General features: G+C 36.6%; 1 protein-coding gene across 1 annotated transcript in view; it reads left to right on the top strand.

Annotated features, from left to right (window-relative positions):
- Positions 1 to 26530, top strand: part of RPS6KC1 (ribosomal protein S6 kinase C1) — a 233326-nt gene that overhangs the window by 109612 nt on the left and 97184 nt on the right. The window contains exons 7-8 of the mRNA XM_082658336.1: positions 15795 to 15910; positions 25298 to 25390. Coding sequence (XP_082514462.1) covers positions 15795 to 15910; positions 25298 to 25390 — 209 coding nt within the window. The remainder of the gene's footprint in view (positions 1 to 15794; positions 15911 to 25297; positions 25391 to 26530) is intronic.

Raw genomic sequence — 26530 nt, 5'->3', positions numbered from 1 at the left:
TGGAAGTTCAGCTTATTTATTCTCTTTAAGGAAGTATTAAAAATGTAAATCTGCTTTTTCTGAGACGATTATACTGTATTTCTCTTAGTGGTCTCAAAGTGCGTTTCATTTGAAAAATAACCAGATCATTGTGTCATACTTTTACAAACTGTTAAGACACACATTTTCCAAAATTGTAATTGTCAAACGATAGAGTTCATAGGTTTCATTTTATTTTACACAATGATTTATAATTACTTAGAATATCTGTGTTGTATTTTCCTCACGGATACTGTAATGATAATTTTTCATAAAATTAAACGAAATATAGATTCTCTTTTTAGTCCAGCCATGCCACTTCTATGCTATATTCCTTTTTTATGCATTTCACCTGCACAGATGATAAAGACAATAATTATACACATTTTCTGACATGTATTTTATGTGACTATTATGAAAGGCACTAAGTTATAGAAGGAGATAATTGAATCATCTCTAGGTGTGAAGGTATTGTAATCAGACTGTGTAATATTGGTGAAAAATCATTCATTTACTTCTTCATTCATTTGTTTAACAAAATTTTATTGATAGTCTTCTATATGTAATGTCCTATGACAACATTGAAATGACCATAAACACTGAGATGACTATGTGTCTGGAACATAATAGATGTTCAGTAACTATTAGACATCTTTCCTTCTGAAAGGGGTAGGAGAGGCAAGAATAAGTTGTATGGAGAACTTTTTCACTCTTGTGCCTTACTTAAAGAAAGCCAGTTGCTGGGAGGATTTTCTTTGTTATCTTGAAATGGGTTTCACATGTGATATACTCTGGCAGTAGTGCTTGACACATACTTTGAATTGTTTAAATGTGGCGATATGTAATTTTCACCTTAAATCAGTCTGAAGAAAGATGGGATGGAGTCTTTTCTAATTCTAGTATACACTAAGGCAATTTAATTTTTAAGGTGGGGACGCATTAATGGAGTCTATGAAACTTACAGAATTGAGGAGAATTAACTGCTTATAATCAGTATTTCTGTTGATCATTTTACATCCTCTCAAAGGAAATGTGATTCCATATCATGACATCAAGAAAACAGTTGTTGAACTGAGTCTTCCATAGATTTGCTGCTTCTCTTAAGATGTCTCTTATAGCTAGTGAAAAATGAGCAAAAGCTTTTGTATGGTTTGGGGGACTTTCCATATTTACCTGTGTGGCAGATAAAAAACTGTAAGGTTATGTGGAGTTTCCTTTCCAGATTTTCCCCTATCTTATTTTTATTCCATCTTATAAGACAAAATTTAGCTTTTTGGTTTTAATTCTTTATTCCCTTTTCCTTCAATATGTCTCTAGCTCCTTTTAATCTTTTTATCGTAATCTTTTAGAAGCCATTTGATTAGAACATAAGGGACACTTAGGGAATTATTGTCATCATCATCATAAGGAACATTTAAGGGATTGTTTATTTATTTACCTTCTTACTTAGAAGAGTTTATTGTCAGAAAGAGACTGTGCAAGCAGTGTTGTTTTGAAGGAATTGAATGATTGGTCTTTTGGGTTCTCCCCCTTTAAAAATGCAAAACAAAAATAGGTTAGGGAGCAGAAAGAAATCGTTGAATCTAAGAGAAGGGTATCTCTGTAGGCATTTAACACACTATGGTCTAACGATGTGTTAGTTTTCACACAGTATTACTGATAGCAGTGTTAAAAAACAAAATTCAAGTGAGTAAATTTGAAGATCTAATTGGCATTATTAATGGATTCATGAATTGGGCAGCATCCTATCTAGCAAGTAGCAGGGAGCTCTAAGGAGCTCCAGAAAAGGAGACGTTTTTAAAGGCAGAAAGCGGGTGGGAAAAGGAAGTCATAAATAAAAATAAGGATTATTTTGAGCAAGGTCACCTTCCTTTGGGGTCAAAAGGGTTTATCATGCATATTATCTCACTGATCCTGACTGAGAAATTCCAGATTGATTGGTTAAGATTCCAATCCTGGGGAAGGTTGAAATTACAGTTAGACTAGGTATTAAGTCTTGGTTTGGTGACATGGGCTTAGCACAAGTGACTCCATTTTGGACCTGTTGTTTCTTTTTCTTTTCTTTTTTTTTAAAATTCTCCCCTTTTGATCAAACTCTTAGCTTAACTGAGAAACGTGATCAAAGTTTAAAGATTATTATGATTATAAAAAAGCAGGATAATTCTCAATGTTTGGGGTGCATTTTGGAGCCATGGTCCCCAAGATCCAAACCAATCAAAATCAAATAAGTCAAAGAACAACTCTGCTGAAGGAGTCAGCTTTTTAACCAAGTGGCTTGCTCAGTGATTTTATGGAATTGAGTTTCAGCTTCCCCAGAAGTGTTGATCCAGGCATAGCAAGTGGTGTTGACCACAGCACAGACAACTCCCTGCTCAGCTAAAAGATAATTAAGGGCTATACTATTATGAGGAAAAATTTTGGCCAGAGAGTCTAAGGATTTTTGGGAGGCAGCTGTTGTTTCAGTAGCAGATAACAGAATATCTTCAAGAATTAAGGAAAATTTTAAAATCACATTCTCAATTACATTTACTTTTGACCAGGGAAGCATGGCCTTGCCAAAGGAAGTGAATTCTGAGTCATGAACATCTCCTGATAGGTCTTTTCTAACTTTCTGATGTAAATCCATGGGAGTTGACCAATGAGGTGACTAGTTCATTTGTGGAAAGTTAGGGGTACAGTTGGGTAACCTAAGAGGCATTGCACAGTTGTACGCTAGCCATCTAGGCGCGCATAGGTCCGAGGAGAATGATAACCACCACAAACAAAGACAAAGCCTACTGGGGCACAAACCATTCCCGTTACAGTGATGCTGCTAATGGACCATTCACAGGGATTGCTGTGTTTACCATTCAAGCCAGAGGTCAGTTAGGATTTCAGTGCATACGGAGAGAAAGTCTTTTAGCCTGAAATAAAGAGTCACCCACCTTGCAAAGACGGGTGCTGCTGGTGAGATCTCTTAGTGAGTGGGAACAGATCTGATCTAGATAATCATGGGAACGTGGGGGGGCAAATGACCTAAGTTATGTAGGTAATTATGTCTCATTGGGGAAGTACAGTTATAATTGGAGAAAGGTAAAAAATGGTATTTCATGTTCTGGCCACAAGAGTTGAACTTGGTAAGACACTTCTTACTAAGAGGGGGTGAGTGGGGTGTTGATCATAGTTTCCAGTGACATTGGGAATAGAAGAAAAATTGGTCACAGGGAGGACCAGGAGATCTCTAGTATCATGGATAGGTCGGAATCTTTGGTGACAAATCCAGCAGTCTGAGATGTTACTCTGCTTAGTATTGGACTGGGAGATATGGAAATGTTTTTCCAGGCTAATTCCAGAGTAAATGAAAGAAAGACAAGAATAAAGGGTTTCATGTTTGTTAAAATATGAAGTCTTGATCCAGCATCATGGGCAGAAGCAATCTACCTTGATGTCAGCTACTTCTCTTCCTTGACAATTTGATTCAGAGGTCCTTCCTGTCTGTACAGGACCAGAGGTCAGGTGGGGCCTTCTTCAGCTGTGAGACATATATCTGAGGCTCAAGTCTCTGAAGTTTGACTTCCCTGCCATCTGGGCAGGGAAGAGGACCTGGTTATAGTCCCTTGTAGTCTCTTATAGGAGATTCAATGGCAGCCTTTAAAACAAAGGCTTTAGTGACTTTAAATTAGAAGGGTGGGAGAAAATTAGAAATGTTAGTTTGGAGAGTTGTAGCCAGATATTTGAGGAAACTAGAAGAATTTAGGATCTAGTTCAGTTTATAGGTGTATAACGAAACCTCAAAGACAGTTAACAGGGTTACTCTAAAATAGACAAAGGTGCAAACATAATTTTTCTCCCTACAGTTATCCCCACTTTTTTTTTTTAAGGATAATTACAGTAAAACTAATCAGTTTGCATTAGACTTGGCCTGATTATTTTCATAAGTGCAGCAAGAATAGTGATTGATTGTATAAGTTCTTTTTAAGACTGCTTTGGTGGAACTTTTCATGAGGGATCTCAGATTGAACTCTTAAAAGCCTTTGAGGCTAGGAAGCCAATCCAAGCATCATCACTAGATTTTACCTGCAATACCTACAGTTTGAGTGAAGTCCTCTCTTTTCAAGGTTCCTGGGCCTGTCAGGAAGTATAACCTTCCATACTCAACTGGTAAGGCTGACGGTAACCCTGTAAGTAAGGCACCAGGCCAATTTTTCCAAGCAGTTCCTTAAAGCTGTCTGGTCATATCTGAGTGTATACACATTTCTGTCAAATATGACATTCTAGTTAAAGTCTTGGTAATATAGCCAGTGTTTCCAATTGTGTTCTGTTACAGTGAGAACAGATTCTTATTGAACTTATGCAAATAATGAACTTTATTGCCATGAAGAGAATACTCAGGAGTTTCTGAATTTTGGTGGGATCAAGTAGGGAGAAAAAGTAAATGTTCCACTTTAGTTCACAAATTTATGTTACCAAATTGCTGATAGCTTTAAAAGAAGAGATAAAAGGATTTCCTTAAACCTGGAAAAACAAAAGAACCAGCAATGTTTTAAACAAAAAGTCATAAAAAATTATAATCATCTTCATCAGTTCATTCAGTTCTATGTAATTATTTCTTTTTTTAAATTAATTTTTATTGGAGTATAGTTGCTTTACACTGTAATTAGTTCTTGATCTTCATCTTTTGTTAGCAGTTTTATGAATCCAGTTTTTCCTTAGAGTTCTATAAATTCTTAACCAGTTGGTGTTATTATCTGAAAGTTACCAGAAACTAGTATCCTAGAGTACTTGTCAGAATCCTTTCTAGAAATTTCTCTGAAAAAAGAAACACTTTTGTAGGAACGCTTTAGCAAAAGCATCAGAGTAAAACAATAACCGTCTGTAAATGTCAAAAGACTTAAAATGCCCGTGGTTAAAGATCTGACTAGAGTTCATTACAGCGCAGTTGACAAGGGAATTTGGTTATTTCTGTGACACACAACACTTCAAGACAATAACTAGAATTATGACTGATAACATTATCAGATTTATTATTGTGTTATTATAATGTCATTATATGTATTATAATGTTTTATTATAACTGTCAGATATTAACATATATCAGATTTCTAGGAACTTCATACAATTTTCAGAATACTTATATACCTATATAAATAGAACATAAAGAAGGCCTAGTATTTTTATTTCTCAATGCTTCACATGTAATTTAACATATCAAATAAGTCTAATTAGTTTAACATCTATCTTTTTATGAGAAGAGAGAACAAATTTTTGAGGTATGCCAGGGGCCCTCTGGAAAAATCCCAACGTTAGAGGTCAGAAAGACTTCTTTTAGAATTTGATTTTTGGGAATTTTGTAAAAAATATCAAACGGTTTAAAAACTCTTGGTCAAATAGGGTCATAGGACACTACGAAACAATGCTTATGTATTGAACCAAAGTGACAAAGACTTTACAGGCAAATATAGGTTACATAGTTCTGAGCAAAACTTACTTTTTTTTAATATCCAGAGGACTAGGTTTAAGAAATCAAAGACCCGATAAAGACAACAGGGAACATAGGTGATGATTTTAACAGGACACAAGATCTTTGTGTCCCCCACCTCCTCCCTGGCCCTGGCAGATTGTTCAAAAGGTAAAGGAAAACCTTTTATAATCTCTTACTATTAAAAGCAGACCAGTAGTCCAAGAACACTTTGTCCCTTTTAATAGGGAGAAGCTCAAATTCTAATTTTACACCAGCTTACTTTTGGTATTGAAACTTAATCAAATTCATTCTAATCTTAGCCAGTCCTGATCACACATAAAATTCCTTTTCCTTATTATTTCTAGTAGTTTTAATTACCTACATGAGAATTTTTAACCCTTAGAAACCTTTAATTTCTAGTGAAAACTGGGAAGTAAGCAATTATGAACTATCTTTTACATTAGCATTCTGTGGATTGGCAGATTCATAAATACTTCTTATAATTTCTAGAAATGTGTTTTGTCATAGACAGTTTCTCAGTGTGGCATAAAACATGCTTATTAATAGACCCAAAATGCCTTGAATTTCTCTGTAAAAGGAAGCAAAAATTAGATAAACCTATGTTCAGTAATTAATCTTTCAGTACTTTACCTTGTTTGGAAGTGATCTAGATACTTAATGACTGTCCTTTAATTTAAGTTAACAAAATTTCAGGTTACCAAAAAGATTTGGAGAAACTATTGGAAAGTTCACCTAAAAACTTTTTATCCTACTGACATCTATTTCATTTACTTGTTTTTAACAATTATGTTTAGACTGCCCACAAAAACTTCATGAGACATTAGACAATGTCAGTCTTCATCCCAAGCCATTTTTCTTGCTGACAAATTTTATAAGAGATAACATGAACTTATTTGATCTTTAGTTGGCCTAGGCTGAATAAAAGGTGTATATCAACATTATTTTTAGTATGATAACTTTAAAGACATGTCTGTTTTAATTAAATCAACAAACTTAAAATGAGCTTTTAGTTACTAAAGATTATCTCAGATAGAGTGAACCTCAAAACCATTGGGTTAACTTTTCTTATATTTTTAAGAATTTTATGAATACATGATTTATATAAGCACTTAATTTTTTTTGTAAGCCAGTTAAATAGAGCTCTAATTTTTTTTTTTTTTTTTTACGGTACACGGGCCTCTCACTGTTGTGGCCTCTCCCGTTGCGGAGCACAGGCTCCGGACGCGCAGGCTCAGCGGCCATGGCTCACGGGCCCAGCTGCTCCGCGGCATGTGGGATCTTCCCAGACCGGGGCACGAACCCGTGTCACCTGCATCAGCAGGCGGACTCTCAACCACTGCGCCACCAGGGAAGCCCCAGAGCTCTTCTATAAGTTAATTTTGGCAATACTATCCGGAGGTAGAAAATATATCTATAACACATGTATATAGACACATGTGAACATGTAGACAGATACGAACAGGGACCTCATAGCTTCTGTACACTTGGGATTTCTCAATTGCTCAAGTTCCAAGTGACCTACCCTCTGTCCCCCTTCCCCCTCTTTTTTTTTTTTAACTGATAAGAACTACCTCTCTGAAGTTTGTACTTTAATATTTACATCTCAAAGGCACAAGAAAAGAATGCAAGTTACAAGTCTTTTAAGATAAATAGAGGAGGTTTGGGGAATGGAAAAAGGAATAGGTGAATTTTGGACTGCCTCTAGAGCTGCATTTCTAGTTTTGCAAAGATTTGTAAGATAAGGACAGTTAATCTCAGTTACACAAGGAATTGGGTTGTTATTTAAATGACATCATAGGTTGATCCACCCATAAGTCCTTTTATAAGGGCTTTAGAAGTTTTTTCTTTCCTGCTGGGAACATTATTTTAGTTTCGGGAAGAAGGCCTTAAAAAACAGTTATTAGCAGACTCCGTATATTAGCTTCCAGTTTGGCCAACTTTTGACCACAGAGCTACTTAAAATAAAAAAACAAATCTTGTCAGTTTTCAGCTTAGATAAACAGTAAATATTTCTGGCAGTATTGACCAACCCCTTGGACTTAAGAGGTATCCCCTAATTGGGTGCAAAAGATACTTTATTTTTCTCTTTATTGGGTACTACAGACAGAGATCCAGAATTGACTCTGGTAATAATTCTCACCCTCAACTGGCTTCTGCCAGTTTTTCCAGGATCCCACCTGCAAGCTCTGAGTGGGGTTTAAGTGGAGAATGTATCTCTGATATTTACCAGAATTTGGCAACGTTTTAAATTAATTTTTAATTTCCATTTCCCCTTGGTTGTTTAAGGGAATGATGTAGCAATTTACCAGAAAATCCTCAGTCTCATTACCTCTGAGAGAGACCCTTACAGGGTCTTTCTTTCAAAGGCATAGGGGTTCCTGTATGGCCATTAACTTGACGGACTTTTGTTTATGGCCTTGTAGTCTCTTCAGAGTGGAAAGACAATTCAAACAGAAGATTACTAGAATGAGTACTTGATAAAGGAAGACAGAGGGGGCAGTAGGAGTTGTGTCTGTCTTTTTTTTTTTTAATACATTTATTTATTTATTATTTATTTATTTTTGGCCGTGTTGGGTCTTCGTTGCTGCACACGGGCTTTCTCTAGTTGCACTGAGCGGGGGCTACTCTTCATTGCGGTGCACGGGCTTCTCATTGTGGTGGCTTCTCTTGTTGCGGAGCAGGGGCTCTAGGCGCGTGAGCTTCAGTAGTTGTGGCGCGCAGGCTCAGTAGTTGTGGCGCGCAGGCTTTAGAGTGCAGGCTCAGTAGTTGTGGCACACTGGTTTAGTTGCTCCGTGGCATGTGGGATCTTCCCGGACCAGGGCTCGAACCCTTGTCCCCTGCATTGGCAGGCAGATTCTTAATCACTGCACCACCAGGGAAGTTCTGTGTCTGTCTTATACTCCTTTGTTTTAGGTACCTCTTGTGTCTTTAATTTTTTGTTAGCTTTTTGTAATGAAACTTTCAATAAAGTTCTTTTGGCATTTTGAAGCCTTTGGAAGCTACTGCATACCAGTTAAAATATGTATCCTATTCTGTTTGTTTAATTGGGGAACTCTTACTTTTAAGTGCACTTCTTAAGTGAATGATCTTGTCTAATTGGAATGTTCCCCATAATGGCCACTGTAATTCTGGGTTGTTTTTAGTAATATTTTGCCATTTTTGTAGATATCTACAGTTTCCAGGATTGTAGTTGTTAGACATAAGATAAGCAGGTATGCCAGAAGGGTGTGCTTAACTCTTTGGATTTTAAGGATCCCATTATTGTTTTTATTTTTTTAGCTAGGCCTTTGGGTCTCTTGGAGCCAAACTAATACCTAAGAGGGGTGTGTCATAGGGTTGGGGATTATGTGGTGTTTTACAGTGTACCTCTATGCATGGAAATTTTCTTAAGGTTGGCAAGTGACTGAGTGTCAGTAACCCATTCTGTGACCAACTTATCCTAACTTGGGAGTCTTTGAGTTAGGTGGTGGGTATTCTAACAGATCTTAAATGCTCAACCCTTATGCATCAATTTTGAGGCTGTTTTGACTTCTGAGATTCCTATTAGCATTTAGCCTTTATCTACATAAAGTAAGGCAAAAAAATGTGTACCTTAGTATATACTGAGTCCTAACCAAGAAAAGGCCCTGTGTGTACCATACCAGTTCCCCAATGTGGGATGTGGGACCTTGGACTGGGGAAAGCATTGAACCAGCAGATCTCAACAAATGTGGGCTGTGGACTGGGGGCCCCACATAAATAGGGAACTGCATATTGCCACTAACAGTACCTAAGTGGATCCTGGGACAGAATTAAGGGTTGGGGGTTCCACTCAAAAACCTGGGAATTGCAGTCCATGATAAAGCTAGGGACCTGGGTTCCGGGCAGAACTGTCCACCAGCTCAAGCTGTCTTGCTCTGTAAAGGAAAGCCAGTTATATCTGAAGCTTGATGCAAAGAGAAAGGAGCTCAGAATTGAGAGAAACTTACCGCTGAAAGAAAGACAGTGAACGCAAAAAGGGGTTCACAGATACCACACCTGTCTTTCTTGTCCTCGAATGCCATCAGAAGTTTGTTCACTTTGGACCCTGACACTGACACCATATCTGTTAAAAGACAAAATCCAGCTGAGTAAATTTGAAGATCTAATTGACTTTATTGATTCCTGAACCGGGCAGCATCCCATCTAGCAAGTAGAAAGGAGCTCCACAGAGCTCCAGAAAAGGAAAGGTCTTTAAAGCCAAAGAGGGGATGGGACAAGGAAGTCATAAACAAAAAAAGATTATTTTGAGCAATACACCTTCCTTTGGGAGACAAAAACGTTTATTGGCTGGTTACCTCCCTGGTGCTGACGAGGAAGTTCCAGACTGACTGGTTAAGATTCCAGTCCTGGGGAAGGTTGAAACTGCGATTAAGTTAGGTATTCTAAAGTTTGGTGACATGGGCTTAGTGGCTCCATTTTGGGCTGTTTGTTCCTTTTTTTTTTGTGGTACGCGGACCTTTCACTGTTGTGGCCTCTCCCGTTGCGGAGCACAGGCTCCGGACGCGCAGGCTCAGCGGCCATGGCTCACGGGCCCAGCTGCTCCGCGGCATGTGTAATCTTGCCAGACCGGGGCACGAACCCGTGTCCCCTGCATCGGCAGGCGGACTCTCAACCACTGCACCACCAGGGAAGCCCTGTTTCTTTTTTTAATGGCAGAAAAACTGCGTAAACAACATTGAAAGCAATTATAGTTGAGGCAATGCCTGGGCACAACTGTTATCGTGACTATTGCTTTTACTATTCTCTGGTGACTCTTTGAACTTCTAGGTTTCACATGACACTTAGTTTAGAAAAAACATTAATGGGGGTTGGTTAAATGCAAATGGGAAGCAGATTCCCTGACTGACCAGGTTTGTTATTCACGGAAAGGCTGATGGCTCTAGATTTGTGGGTGATGTGTAGAACCGTAAATTACAGTTTTTCTCAAGGTTGCCTTTTGTTGTCAGAACACTTAGCATAAGTCAGAAATGGTAGGCTTTACCTGAAAAGAACAAAAAACCCATTGAATATAATAAATCAGCACTTAAAAAAAAACTCTAACCACCAAGGCCATCTCAAACAGGCATATATTCTTTTATGTGACTGAAGTTGTTTAAAAAAAAAAAAAGGAAGCACCAACAAACAAAAACTTATCCCAGCAAACCCAGGTTGATTTGGATGTTCTTCCTAATGTGATAAATCTGAATGAAAACCAAGCATGCTTGACCAAGAGTAAAGTGATAGAGCCTCCAGTAGGGCCTACTGGAGAGTGTGGAGTAGAGATAGGACTATAAGATGTGACTAAGTAGAGTCTTATATGGGGATTAAATTCTGTGCATGTGGAGACAATCAAGTATGGTCAAAATACTCTTGAAAATCCCTTAAAATTTCCCATAAAGTACAAATGTAGACATACTGGCTTTCAAGAAGTCTGACGTGGCCAGTTCTTCCTTTAACATTGCTTTTCTTTTGTTGAATCAATGATGAGGCAGTAGCTATATTCTTTTTAGTGACTAAGGGTAGAATAACAGAATTGGAAGAATTAACTTTTTATTCTAGTTCGTGAAACTGATTTTCATTATTTCTGTGAGTAAAAATGCCTTTTTTTTTTTTTTTAAATTGGTAAATGAATAAGGACCTTTGTTTTCCAAGGAAATCCTTGGGTTACAAGGATGTTTGAGAGCCCACTTTTTCTCAGAGAGGCCCATTCTCTTTTATATAGTGTGAAATTTGTACCTCTTCATAGCTCTGATTTTCTCGCGTGCCTGTCTATCTTCTTCAGTCTTTCCTTCTCTCTGATTCTACTCTATCTTGTCTGATAGGCTCCTGCCTCAACTCCTTACCTTTATTTTCTCTTCATCTTTGTTCCCATACTCGCTTGTACTTGTCCTGTGCTCTGTATTTTTCTTGCTCTACTCAGTAACAGTAGAATAATCGAATTCAAATTCAGTTACCTGAAGTGTGGTAGCATAAGATCTGGTTTAGGTTTAGGCTCTTATTTAACTTTGTGACTGAGAAAGGCATTTCACATCCCTGAGCCTCAATTTCCTTAGTTATAAAAGGAAGGTAATATATTAAATGAATTAGATATAGTGAAGGAGTACCAAATGGTGATGGTCTCTTGGGTAAATAAGAATTTCACAATTCTATTATCTATAGATTGTGCCTTCTATAATAACTTCTCTTAGTAAATTGAGTCAGGGTTGGTGCTCTGGACTGCTGGATAGCAGTTTTCAAAAATTTTCAATGACATCTTTGAAATTGCTCATTTCTATTCAGCTACACTCTCTTCTTTCATGAATCACACTTTATAATCACCCTAATTATATTCTTTCTCTTGATCTGGGGTAAAGAAATATGGGTTGACACGATATATAAAGATAAGACATCTTTTATGGTACACCAGAACCTTTTGACATAAAGGTTAGTAAATAAATAATGGAAGCAGTTTTTCTCTTTTGAATGCCAAAGCACAGTGGAAATTATTGTTCTGTCTGAATGATTAACAGAAATGTAGAGAACTTATTGAAGGTATTGGTTTATCTTCAGGTAGAATTTTTATTTTTTTAAAAGATTTTTTGATGTGGACCATTTTTAAAGTCTTTATTGAGTTTGTTACGATATTGCTTCTGTTTTATGTTTTGGCTTTTGGCCCCGAGGCATGTGGGATCTTAGCTTCCCGACCAGGGATTGAACCTACACCCCCTGCATTGGAAGGTGAAGTCTTAACCACTGGACCACCAGGGAAGTCCCTAGGTAGAATGTTAAATACGTATCCATTTTTAAAAGCATTTATTAAGTGTCTCCCTAGATATATTACTGAAGAAATAATAGCCACATGACCTAATATGGGATTAAAAGTTGAATTCCAGGTAACCTAGTTTCCTTGAAAAATAATCATTATATGCTGCGTGTGTGTCTTAAAATGAAGATTAAGAAATTAAGACGGTTAGAGTCAAAAATTTTGATCAAGTAAAATCTCTTTAAAGTCATATTTATGAATAAGTTGATTACTTGGAATTATTCTAGAAATCGATAGATGAATCTTTTCTTTCTGGTACTCAAAAACCTCAGTAAGTATCCTGCAGCAGAAATCTGCAAGAGGTGGTTTTCATCCTTGGCTGCCGCTATTGATCAGCAGTGCTTGTGACCTACTTTTAAGGGGCTGATAAGGAAGGAGGCATAGTATGTATATTTAAGGTTACATTTAAAAAGCCTTCCAGTATTTCCATCACTTCGTTGTTGTTTCCATGGAAGCGGAACCACTATCATCAGCAGGAGTCCATTTCAACTGCTGGCTTCCGGTTCTTGTTTCTCTGTTACTATGGTGACTGCCTCGAAAGCAACAGAAATACCAAAAGTTTAAAAAGCAGAAATTTGATTACAAAATATTTTTTTTGTTTGTTTTTTTGTTTTTGTTTTTGTTTTGCGGTAACGCGGGCCTCTCACTGTTGCGGCCCCTCCCGTTGCGGAGCACAGGCTCCGGACACGCAGGCTCAGTGGCCATGGCTCACGGGCCCAGCCGCTCCGCGGCATGTGGGATCTTCCCGGACCGGGGCACGAACCCGTGTCCCCTGCATCAGCAGGCGGAGTCTCAACCACTGCGCCACCAGGGAAGCCCTCAAGTTGATTTTTTTGAAAAAGAAAAATTTGAAGTTTTATTAAAGCTTAATGACACTGAATTAAATAGAAAAAAACCCTAAATTGCCATAGTTTCTGTTAGAGTTGAGCCTAAGAAGAACCAAAAATTCTAAATGGGGATTTAAATTAGGGCTTGAAAGGTATAACCTGCAATGAGAAGAGCTAATGATAATGGGAGTAGCAGTTGGAGTCTATGAGCAATAAGCTCAAAACTAAGAATGAGCAGTGTGTTGAAGTAGTGAATGTTTCTTATTTATGTGGCACATTTTATCTTCAAAATATGTTATAGTTAGGTGATTTTCACAGATTATATCCATTTTTCAACCGAGTAAAAATAAAAACCTTGGGTTTAGAAATTAAGTAAATTTTAAGGACAGAGGCAGGAAGCAATACTGACATTTTATTTGAGGTTTGAGGAGTTGGAGAGTTAATAAATATAGATTGTTCCCACAGTTAAAAGGCAGTAGAGATCCCCATCCCTCACCAAGACCAGTTATATTTGTGAATTACTACTCATAAAGGAGAGAAGAGATGGAGTTGTAAGATAAAAGCTGTGAAAGGAAAGGTATATAAGCAAAATTGCAACCCCAACTTTGTTGCAATTTTTCTTTTCTTTTTAAAAAATATTTATTTATTTATTAGGCTGCACTGGGTCTTAGTTGTGGCACGCAGGATCTTCGTTGTGGTATGCGGGATCTTTAGTTGAGGCATGAGAACTCTTAGATGCGGCATGTGGGATCTAGTTCCCTGACCAGGGATCGAACCTGGGCCCCCTGCATTGGGAGTGCAGAGTCTTAGCCATTGGACCACCAGGGAAGTCCCTGTACTTTTTCTTAGAGGTCTGTATTCACTCAGCGTTCTTTGGTTTACATGTGACAAAATCCACACCTTAGGGAACAAATGGCAGGATTGTAGGTTCAACTGAAATCAGGGACCCCAGTCACATTAGGTTTTCTTTTTTGGTCTCTCGTATTTGTGTCTCTTTTTTTGCTTTGGCAGAAACTATGGCTGCTGGCACTTCCCACTCTCTTATTTCCAGCGTCAATAACACAGAAAGACTGATTGGTCCAGTTTGTGTTGGGCCAATTTCTCCCTTCTCCAACTGTGGCCAAGAGGATGGGGTTCTATGGTTGGCCCTGCTGTGACAGGGAGGCTCACCCTTGGCTGACAAGTAGTGACTAGAGGGGCTGAGATGTGAAATAAGGTAGCAGCTTTCATTCAAACCATGTTGTTAAGGGTTAGTAGTGGTTGGGGGAAGAGGTGGAGGAGTTTGAAGGGGAGGAGAAAGGGGCATTTCCCAGAAGAAATAGAAGATGTTGTTCCAGGCAGAAATAAGAAGAGGTTTTCCCGCCTGTAGAAAAATATTTTTCTCTTGGGGAAAAATATCTGCTTTATTGTAATTCAGTTCACTTCTAATTCAGGAAACCAGGTGACATTATTGTGTAGGATTTGGTTTTGAGAGAAAAACCAAGATTGAAAACCTTTACAACTTATTGCTTCCTATAGCACTGGCTCTGTTGTAGTACCTTTTATATATGTTGTCTCCTTTAATCTCTACAGTCATTTGAGGTATATATTTCCATTTTAGAGAATGAGGAAGAGGTTCACAGAGTTGAGATGACTTATCATCGGACACATGACTAACGAGAGACAGAGCCAGAATTCAGATAACCAGGGTTTCTGGAATATAATCCAGGGTACTGTCCACTGTGTGATACTTACATTTTGGTTAACTTCATTCAGAAGATGTATAGGGTGAATTATAAAAACAGTACTGTGTATTAAGTGCTTTGATAAAAATGAGTCATGAATAGTATTGAATATTATTTATGCTAGGAACCTTAGACATCATATAGTACAGTGGTTTCAGACTTTTTGACTTTCAGCCATGGAATCCTTTCTTCAAATGAAATGTTATATTATAGTCGAGTATATATATAAAATGGGTAAAAGCATAGGATCATCCCACTCTGGAGAGGAGAGATCCAGGAGTATAACACCTCCTTTTTGAGATCTTTTCTTAGAGGCCACTTTGAATACCCTTTCCTTAGGGAAACTGAGAGCCAGACAGGGTAAATGATCCTTGTTCACTTTCACATAATATATTACAAGGATTTAAATCACATTATTGTTTTCAGTTGTAAGGTGGGTGACAATTTGTTATTAATGAATAAACCCTGATGCTTGCAAAAATCAGAGTGAATTTAGAGTTACCCTAAATAATTTTATTCTCCAGTTTGGTGGTACTTTTATAGCGTATCACATCCATGTCACAGCTTTTATTAAATGTCTCTTGCACTTAGTCCTATTTGTTGAGTTGGACAATCGTATACTGTTTGGGCTAGGCTGGTCTCTTGTCCACAGAGCTTTTTACATTACATTCTTTATATATCGGCTCCTCTTATAAAATACATCAAGTTCTCTATACATATTTAAACGGGTGTTTCAGAATTTAGATAAATGAAATTCATCTAGAGACCTTGCTGATATGAATAACTTTAGACCTTGCTGATATGAATAACTTTGAAGTCTGTTCCAATTTTGATCTCTCCCTTCTTTTCAGTTAGAAATGTGAACAAGTGGTAAATTGGGTAAAAAGAAGTTAATCTTCAGTTTGGATTAAAGAAAGTTTATTTATTTTTCACATGTCCTGATTTCTGTTTTTTCCTTTTAGGAGAGTCAAGCCCTACTCGTCGAGAAGCTGTGAAGAGAAGAACCGCAGAATATCTCATGCGAGCAGAGAGTCTCTCTAGCCTTTATGTGAAACCTCAACTTGATGATGTATCTCAGGTATGTCTTATGTTTCATTTTATATTTTCTTTAGCCATTTTTGCTGTTTTGTCTCTCAGTTTTATTTCTAACTAGAATGTTTGAGCATTTTGGTCTTTGGAATTTTATCAGTGATTTTCTTACAAGGTGTTGGTGAGAAGAAAAGCATTAAAGCAAACCACCAAAAGTGGAATAAAATGGGACTCACTTTCTCCTTCTCTTTCTCGGCCCTTTATTCTTTACTCCATCCCTAATATCACCATGTGTAGAATGACAGTAATTTATACTGAATTTTATTTGAAAATTTTAAAGTTAAGTTATGATTCTTATACTATTCCTGCACCGTTTATTGATTCATGCTAAAACTGATTATTTAAGCATAAGTCCTACAAGTAGCAGCTATAGATTACCTAGAATTATAAAGGTATAATTCTAACAGGGATATTTAGGTTATTTGGGGCTACCCCTAGTCTTGTCTGGAAAGCAGGTGAATGTTTAAAACATTAGAAACATTTTGGTTTATCATTACTGTTTTTATGTTATGTCCATCTGGATTTGGCAAATTTCTGGAAGAAATTTTTCTGTTTTTTTCTTTTTTACTTTATATGAAACTAAGTTTTTTTTTCTGATGCAATTTAAGACTTATACCTTCTGGAGGTGGGAGAAAGTGTTTATTTTCTTAATTGATCTAAGAGGCAGGCAGGCTTGTTCACATCTCAACTCTGTCCCTTGAAGCCATGGAAGATTGGACAAGGTACTTAACTCCACCTCTTAGCTTCAGTTTCTACATCTGAATGATGAGGATAATAGTAATTCCTTGCTAGGTTGTAGTTAGGATTAAATGAGTTAAAAAAAAAATCACTCATATGTGGATGCACACGTACATACACATGTGAACATTCAAGTGCCTACCTCATGAAAAGGCCAGCTTATAAGCCAAGCTTTTTAGACTAGCTTAATAAGCATTAGCCCTATTTTTCATCTCCCCTCATATATTGCTTTATATACCTTTTCCCACATTTTTAAATGCTTTTTATACTTTCTGAAAATTATAAAATGTCTCAATTTTCTAGTTTGAAAATAGCCCATTATTTAATCTTGGTTCATTGGACAACTAAAACTTTTTTTGCTGCTTTTCTGAGGCCTTTTCATTTTCTGTGTGCCCTTTTAAAACATACAGTTATCAGAACTGTACTTTTAGTATAAGAATTTTTGTTGTTAAGCATTTGGCCAATCTTTTTAGAACAAAAACGTATATTCCAACTTTGAAGTAATATACTTTCGTTACTTGTTCTAACATAATGAATGTATTTAAGTAAGACAGCTGCTGACTCATTTTCAGATTGTTAATTACTGTGACTCTCTGTATTCTGTTTGCTGATCTTTTCCTGTTTTCTTTCATCATTGTTTCAATTATATTATTTCCTTTAATGTTTCACTATTGAATTTTATTTTTAATTTTTAAAATTAAAAACTATTTTTATTGAAGTATAATTGACTTATATTAGTTTCAGGTGCACAACATAGTGATTCAATATTTTTATACATTACAAAATGGTCACCATGGTAAGTCTAGTTATCATGTGTTACCATATAAAGTTATTACAATACTATTGACTATATTCCTTATGCTGACTTATTTACTTTGTAACTGGAAGTTTGTACCTCTTAATCTCCCACACCTGTTTCACTCACACCCTCTCCCTGCTCTGGCAACCACCAGTCTGTTCTCTGTATTTATGAGTCTGTTTCTGTTTTGTTATGTTTATTCATTTGTTTTGTCTTTTAGATTCCACATGTAAGTGGAATCATACAATATTTGTTTTTCCCTGACACTTAGCCTAATACCTAATACCCTCTAGGTCCAGTCACTTTGCAAATGGCAGGATTGAGTTTTATCTTTTTTAAAAATAAATTTATTTATTTATTATTTATTTATTTTTGTCTGTGTTGGGTCTTTTGTTGCTGCACATGGGCTTTCTCTAGCTGCGGTGAGCGTGCGTTACTTTTCGTTGTGGTGCGTGGGCTTCTCTTCGCGGTGTCTTCTCTTGTTGTGGAGCACGGGCTCTAGGTGCGCAGGCTTCAGTAGTTGTGGCACGCGGGCTCAGTAGTTGTGGCGCATGGGCTTAGTTGCTCTGTGGCATGTGGCATCTTCCCGGATCAGATATCGAACCCATGTCCCCTGCATTGGCAGGCGGATTCTTAACTACTGCGCCACCAGGGAAGTCCCTGAATTTTATCATTTTTAAATGGAATATTTATCTAAACATTACTTTGAATCTGATTCTTATTTTCTGTGGAGTTGGCAACCTACCCTGTGTGCTATCCTGATGCGTATATTCTCCATCCATTTTGGGGGATACTCATAAATGTAGTAAATAGGATGCGCCTCTATGAACTTTTACTAAATCCATCTTGTATATAAATACAGTTGATCCTTGAACAACATGGGTTTGAACAGTGCGGGTTCACTTACACGTGGATTTCTTTCAGCAGTAAATACTGCAGTACTACACAGTCTGAAGTTGGTTGAATCCATGGATACAGGAGGAATTGTGGATACAGAGGGCTACTATAAGTTATATTAGGATTTTCAACTGTGGGGAGGTTTGGCACCCCAACCCCGTATTATTCAAGGGATAACCATATTCTAAAAGTTTTAGGGAGTCAAAATCAGCAGTATTCTGTTCTTTCTATTAATGTTAACTTTGAATGTTCTACTTATACTTACTCATTCAAACTCTCCATTTATGTATCCCCTGTTACAGTTCCCCACAGTCATTTTATGGAGCAATAATTTATTAGGCAAATAAATATATAAAGCCTGCTGTATAGCTTTTGACTTGGAGAAAGGAACCATGAAGTATATCAGTCAGAATTTTCCTTCAAGCATAGCTTCAAATGAAAATAAAACAAAAAGAGATCTAGTATAGGAAAGCTGATTGTATTAGATTTATATAAATTCATTAAGCCTCTGTTATGACTCTGCGTGTATACAGTATCAAACTAGATATACTTTGGAGTTATATTAAAGATATGACACAGTCTCTGCTCTTGCAAACCCTAAAGCATAATTGAGGACCCAAAATATGTATGTAATTGAGGAAACAAAAGTTAGAGAGGATTGTGAGAGCCATGTAGAATAATGGAAACTTGTATCAGGAAGGGTTAAAAAGGGGTACCTAGTGAATCAGATTTGATATGCTAGGATTTTTTTTCAGTTCTTAGGCAAGGAGGTTAGAGAAGAGTTTTTCCTGATAGAGCAAGATGTTTTTCTTTTAGGGTAAGGATTTTCTTTTTATTTTCGCTTTTGTATTTTACTCTTAAATCTGGCCCTTATTTAGGTCAGAGATATGCTTGATTATTTTTTATCTGTAATTTAACTTAAATGTCTTCTAGAGGTTCTGGATGAGCTTGGTGAATTTATTATTTCTCTTCTTTAGCCATCTTTGGGCAATAGTTTCAACCAACACAATGAGAGAATGATATAAATGATTTTTAGCAAATCTTAAATTCTGTGCAGAGCAGATATTATTCCTTTCTTGAATACATGTGCAAATATTTCTTTCTCATCTGGTTGAATAAGAAAATAAAGGAATCCTTTGTGGGTTTGAAATTTTTTGTTGATTACTCTTTTTCCCTTTGGTGCAGTCTAGGTCATGACTCACTTTACCTGAGTTTTCTGTGGTAGTTCAAGCTTTTGCTTTATTGAGTTTATTTGAGACTCTTACGTGGTAAATAAAAAAGTTCCGAATTTCCCCGTCGTTGGTGGTAATATCCTTTTCAAAAAAGGAAAGAAAGGAGCAAAAGCACTCTCCTACTCTTTCTTTTCTTCATTACTTCATTACTAAAAGGCTCTGAGGAAACTTAAGGAGCAAGTCTGAGAAAAAAAGGAAATGAGCTTTATTTGAACTAAAGGTGCAGTTTTAACTAAAGGAGATGGAGTTCTTTTTTTTTAAATTGTTGGTGACTTTGAATGATTTAAGAATTGGTATTAGAGGGGGTTTCTCTGGAAAAGACTTGAAATAGCTTATTTGCTATTTTTAGCTCTAGGAATTTAAAACTTAAGATCAGTGAAATTTAGAAAAAGACAGTAAATGGTCTAAACTTAGGACATAAAGGATTGTGTAGTTTTTAAAGCACGAATACTTTTTTTTGTTTGCAATTACAAGGTACGAATGAAAATACAGTTGGCCCTCTGTACCCACGGGTTCCACATTTGTGGATTAAACCAACTGCAGATCGAAAATATTTGGGGAGAAAAAATTCTAGAAAGTTCTAAGAAACAAAACTTGAATTTGGCACCTGTTGTCAACTATTGACATAGCATTTACATTGCATTAGGTATTATAAGTAGTTTAGAGATGATTTAAAGTATATGGGAGGATGTGTGTAGGTTATATGTAAATACTGCACCATTTTAAGTAAGGGACTTGAGCATCTGAGGATTTTGGTATTCGTGGGGATCCTGGAACCAATCCCCTGTGTATACTGAGGGACAACTGTAGAATGTATGGCTTTCCTGAATATTTTGTGGATTTTGAGTATAGTTGCTGTAATATTGAAAATATTTCTCTGTTGTGCATTTTGTTTACTGGTATTATTGGTATTTCTCAATTCTTCTTTAGCAAATATTTTAAAATGAGTGTTGTGTCACCCTTAGTGAAACATGGGCAAAGCAAAGATAGAAATCAGGGGCATTCCAAATCAGTAATAGGACTGCAGTTAAGAGTTGTGCTTGAAATGTGATGTAAGAGAGACTTTTTTTAGGAAACTGAGTATTGAGGGTTAATAGGTTGCCAGTGAAAGTCTCGGCAAAGCCAAAAATCTACAGATGAAGCCAAGTTCAGAAACTAGTGTAGTTGGCTATCGTGGTTCAGAGCGGAATTCTTGATATGTTCTTCGTAGAGCTTTCCTTTTGTCCTTGATTGCTAGTTCCCTCCCAAATAATGCTGACTTACTCTCAGGTTATTTAAGGATGAGTAGCTAACCTTACTCCACATGTGGTTGGTGGACCAGCAGCACAGCATCACCTGGTATCTTCTTGGAAATGCAGAATCTTAGGCTCCACCAAAGACTACTGAATCCAAATCTCCATTTTTACAAGGTCCTCAGATGATGTGCATGCATGTTATAGTTTGAAAAGTACCTCACTAACAGATTGGTAAGAATTGAGATAGATCTCATTGAGAAAAGGGAATAAAACCGAGTGAAAGAGACTCTGGGCAGGATAAACAACAGCTTTCAAAAACCCCAAAAATGAAAACAAAGGTAAGGTTAACTTAACCATTTAGACAATGTTGAACAGGAATAGTAAATAGGTTTTACTACTGTGCTAACTCTAGCCACTGGTGGTGGCTGTATTGTAAGACAGAGTGTGGGGCTAATAGAGTCTGCCATTGGCTTGAGCAGTTGAGTGATATATACTTGCCATCTTTGGTTTTGAAGGTTGTTGGATTATCATATATTCTTGCCTTTCCCTTCTCCTCACCCTCTGTATTTAAGTTTTGAACTCCTTGCTTCTCTAGGCATCTTCTGATATAGTAGCTAATATAAATAAGTGAAATTTTTACTTTTTTCTTTAAGGAAATCAGCCATGTTGCCTAGAAATATTTCCACCCCACCCTGCCCCAATAGCATTGGCTGAAGTTTTCCTAAACAATGTTATATTATTTTATAAATAAGATTTAATCCCCTCTTATCTATTACCTAGTTTTGTCATCTTAGACAAATTGCTTAACCTTGCTGCTTTTCAGTTTTCTCATCTGAAAAAAAAAATTTTGGACTTGATCTCAGTCTCTTTCTTTTCTTAAAATTCTGTGGATTTATGTTTCCTTTTGCCGTCTAAAAAAGGAATAGATCTATAGGGATTCTACCCAATTTAAGCACTGCATATCAGAAATACAGGATTTTTTTATTGATGGTTTTATTTCATGATCTTTCTTTGTTCATTTCTCTGATCTTAAACTTTTATAGATGGTTAAAGTAGAAAGAGAACTTGAATGATCACTTTGCCTTTGGTCTTTCCCCATTACAATTTCACCATTCCTGTCTTTGCAAAAGTAACCTTACTAAATCACTGTTTTCGTTGAGTTGCTTCTCATACAAAAACTTGTTTTCTAGAGTCTGGAAAACATAGTCCAGACTTTTTTCCCTGGCATTCAAGGCCTGTTAAAGTCAATAAAACTGACCAACCTTAAAAGTGCAATTTTATTTTCCTTTGTTCTACAATTTGAACATTTTTTTCCCCACCAAGAGAGTTCTTTTTTCCCCAATCCTATGTATAATATCCATTCCTAACCTAATTCCTACATAACATTTAAAATCCCCTTTGATTCCACTTCTTTCTGAGACCACAGGTTATCATACATGTGATAAACTAGTGACTTATCTCTATTGTCTTATGTTTTTAAAAAATGTCTTATTGTTACTTAACTTTTCATGTATTTGGCTTATCTCCTCAGGTAAGTTGTAAACTTCTTGAAGCTAGGGACCATGTCTTTTTTTTTTTAATATTTATTTATTTGGCTGTGCCATGTCTTAGTTGCAGCATATGGGATCTTTAGTTGCGGCGTACGGGATCTTTAGTTGCGACATGCGGGCTCTTAGTTGCGGCATGTGGGCTCTTAGTTGCAGCATGCGGGATCTAGTTCCCTGGCCAGGGATTGAACCTGAGCCCCCTGCATTGGGAGTGCAGAGTCTTAACTGCTGGACCACCAGGGAAGTCCTGGGATGGTGTCTTTTGATGATTTATATCCCTTTCAGTTATCATGCACATAGTGGGCACACAGTAATTTATTGAAAGGCACAGTAGAGATTTTGTGGTTTGCTGTCTTTGCTGTTTAGATTGCTAAAGTGAACTGATAAGTTTCTTTGGAAACTGAAAGATCCAATGACATTACTGAATAAGAGGGATAAGTAGGAGATAGGGATGTTGGACGTGTTTGGCCATATTTTCAAAGATGAATGTAATGGATAAGTTATCACTTAAAGTATTCTTTTTCCTCCTATAACTTCTCCTAACCATTCCTTTCACCAAAATCACAAGCATTTCTTGTTCTTACTTGGTAATAGAGTAGGGGGAGATGAATTCTTAATTATCAGAATGTGTTGTGTAGCAGAAGGACTGCAAGCAATAGAGTAAGGAGTTAGGGTCTAGCCTAGGATCTTTCACTGCTCTTTCTGACGGTAAACACCCAACCATTCTGAACTTCCTTTTATTTATCTGTAAAATGGGGATTATAATAATAACTTCTTGTAAGTACTACACTCAGGCCAGGGTGAGGTATGAAGATAAAATAATATATTAAGAGAGAAGAGACTATTTCTGTTATATGTCTACTAAAATACTCTGCTAAATGTTTTTCTATCCTTAAAAATTCCCCTTGGATTTTAGGGAGGCAGAGATGTATCTGTGTTTTATGTCATCTAGCTCAGCACCTAATAAAGTGAGATTAAAAAGGAATTTTTTGGAAACATATCCTAGAAGTAGAAATTAAATAGATTTAAAAAGATATTATTGGGCTTCCCTCGTGGCATAGTGGTTAAGAATCCACCTGCCAATGCAGATGACACGAGTTCAAGTCCTTGTCCAGGAAGATTCCACATGCTGCAGCGCAGCTAAGCCCGTGCACCACAACTACTGAGCCTGAGCTCTAGAGCCCGCATGCCACAACTACTGAGCCCGCATGCCACAACTACTGAAGCCCGCATGCCTGGAGCCTGTGCTCTGCAACAAGAGAAGCCACCACAATGAGAAGCTTGCACACCGCAATGAAGAGTAGCCCCTGCTCGCCGCAACTAGAGAAAGCCCGCACGCAGCAACAAAGACCCAACACAGCCAAAAATAAATAAATAAAATAAAATAAATTTAAAAAAACATAAAAAAAGAGTAATGTACTTAAAAAAAAGATTATTATCATCCTGTCCAGTTGCCACTGTCACCAGCGTTCTCAAGTTGTCTCTTTAAAAAGTTGTCTTTTTTAAAAAAAATTAAATACCACCTCTTTAGGCATATTGAAGTTAGTATTTGCTTACTAAACCTAAAAACAAAAAAATTTTTGAAAGCAATTAGGATGGCTGCTTTTAGGAAATTTCACAAAGTGACAGTTTTCCCCGTTTGTAAAAGACACCTAATTTGTCTATGCAACCTCCCTCCCTTGTTACCCTGCTCTCTTCCTCCTTTCTCTCTTTTCTGCTCTTTCTTTTTGCTTCCAACCAACATGCTAGGCACTGTGAATATAAAGACGAATAAGGCATATTTCCTGTTCTCAAGGAGCTTCTTGTCTAGTGATGCTGAGCTGCACTAGGACTTGAAATATCAAAAATGTAACTCAGTAACTCTGGTAATCATGACATTTGGTTAACCAGGATATTTATTGTCTACTCATGGGGATGATAAATGTTTCCTATATATTCTAACGGATTTTTTTTACAACAAAAAGGTCTGCTTTGAGGGTATAATAAGGCTTTGTGTGTCCTATCATCCTTTGCAGCATCACCATTTTAATATAAGGATTAATAAAGCATTGCTTTCTGGTTGTAAATGCCAAATGGAAATGTCTTTAAGTTTATCTAGTCTAGTGTTTTACTTTTACTGATAGGGAAAAACTAAGACCAATGGGTGGAAAATTAGGATTATTCTTTATTGTATGTGGTACTGAAATATCCCTTCCTTATTCACTGATCTTTTTTGGACTTTTTTTTGTGGCGAACAGACTAAGTTTTCCACATCACAGATGTTCAAATATTAAAAAATATTTTCTTTCTTCTGTAAATCATCTCTTTTCTAGGCTTACACAATCTCAGTTCTAATAATTATTGGTTATATGACAGAGTTTCTTAATTTTTCACCATTATTGGCAATTCTGATTGAACTTGAATTTGCCAGTCCCTCTCAGCATACCTAGTATATATTTATAAAGTAACATTAAAGGGCTATAGTTTTATGATGAGAGAAAATGACTTATGTTCCTTCCCTCTATTGTCACATTTGTTTTAGTCCCCTCCTTCTAAATTACTCTTGAGCCTTCTGGGGTAAATATAAGGCTGTGATTGATTGTTGGCTCAGTTAGCCATTTGTTACAAAGTTTCATTACAGCTGTACAGTTCTGAATTGCATTGTTGCTCTAGAAACTACATCAGCTCATTAATTTTTCTTTTTAAAATTTTGTTTTCAATGTTACGACTTATTTACTTGCGACTATTTTCTTGATTTTTATTTTCTTCATTTTTGATTTGATTATTTTTTTATTTTACATTCCAGACAAATAGAAACTTCCTCCTTTCATCTTTCCATTCTCTGATTTATGATAAATTTAGTTCCTTTGGCCTGACATTTGCTTCAGCAGGCAGTCTTCCTTCAAGCACCTCCCTGATTGATGTATAATCTTTGATATCTTCCATTAGCCTCCAGGATCACTAAGTTCAAGGCCCCCTTGGAACCTAAGGAGCCCTGCCGAGGAGCTGAAGGCCTTCAGAGTCCTTGGGGTGATTGACAAGGTAATTCTTCAGTGTCTCTTCAAGAGTTCAGTCATAAATCGATGCATGCTGACATTATGTCTTTGAAGCTTTGGATCTTAAGGATATGAAACAAAAGGAGAAAATGACTCAAATGCATCTGCACTTTAAAATAACAAAAGAGAAGAGAAAAAGCTTTTATCTAAGCAATTCATGTAAGGTCATGCAAAATATACTTGTGTTAAAGGAGAAGGTGCTTATTTGTTGGCATTCAGTCTAGTAAGGGGTTTGGTTTTATAAACCTGTTATAGTTATAAAAACTAGTGAGTCAGTAGTTGTTCAACATTAACTGGTATAGTCAATCTAATGGTCAAAAAAAATGACATTCTCCTAATAAGTACCATTTCTTGAGTACCTGCTATGTATCAAACCATGTATTAGGCATTTATATAATATAAACAATGTATTAATCCTATCCAACCTGTTTATTCCCATGTTGGTGTAAAAGCAATGCTTAGAACAGTTTAAGTAACTTGCCCAGAAATCACATAGCTATTTAGGGTGGTACTGAAATTCAAATGTAAATCGTTGTGACACCAAAAGCTGTGCTTTTTCCAATACACTAAACCCCCTTTTGCACACACACATTTTTATATTTGGAATAAAAGTACTGCGATAACAGAGGTCTCTGCCATTGAGTTTCCCCAAATTTGGTGACATCTCAGATATGCCAGACATTAACAGTACTGAGCCTGTCAGTTTACAAATGTAATTAAAAAATCATGTACAGTAAACCGTGTTTTACATATATTTGGTCAACCACCACTTTACCTTTCAAAGTGAAAGAAAATATCTTAATATTAGTTATAAATTAATCTTTTTTATGTTATCCATGTTTTATGAAGCACCTTAGTGTTTATTTATAACTTCATGTTCATTGAGTACTTCTTGTGTTCTAAAGTATGAATGTGAGTCCATACTAAAATTGAACAATATGCAGTATATTTCAGGTAATTTGAACAGTAACTAATAAGAGTTTGAGGTATTTCAAAATAAACAGTAGGTTGGATATTACATGAAGCTGTCAGGTCTTATTAAATTCTTATAAGCATCATTTTTCTCAAATAGATTTATTTGACTGAATTTTGAAGTTAAAGAATTCTAAGCAGTAGGACTTTTGAG

Source organism: Grampus griseus (genome assembly GCF_964374135.1).
Source record: "Grampus griseus genome assembly, chromosome: 1".
Taxonomy (NCBI): domain Eukaryota; kingdom Metazoa; phylum Chordata; class Mammalia; order Artiodactyla; family Delphinidae; genus Grampus; species Grampus griseus.
This window is presented reverse-complemented; position numbering and strand designations above follow the sequence as displayed.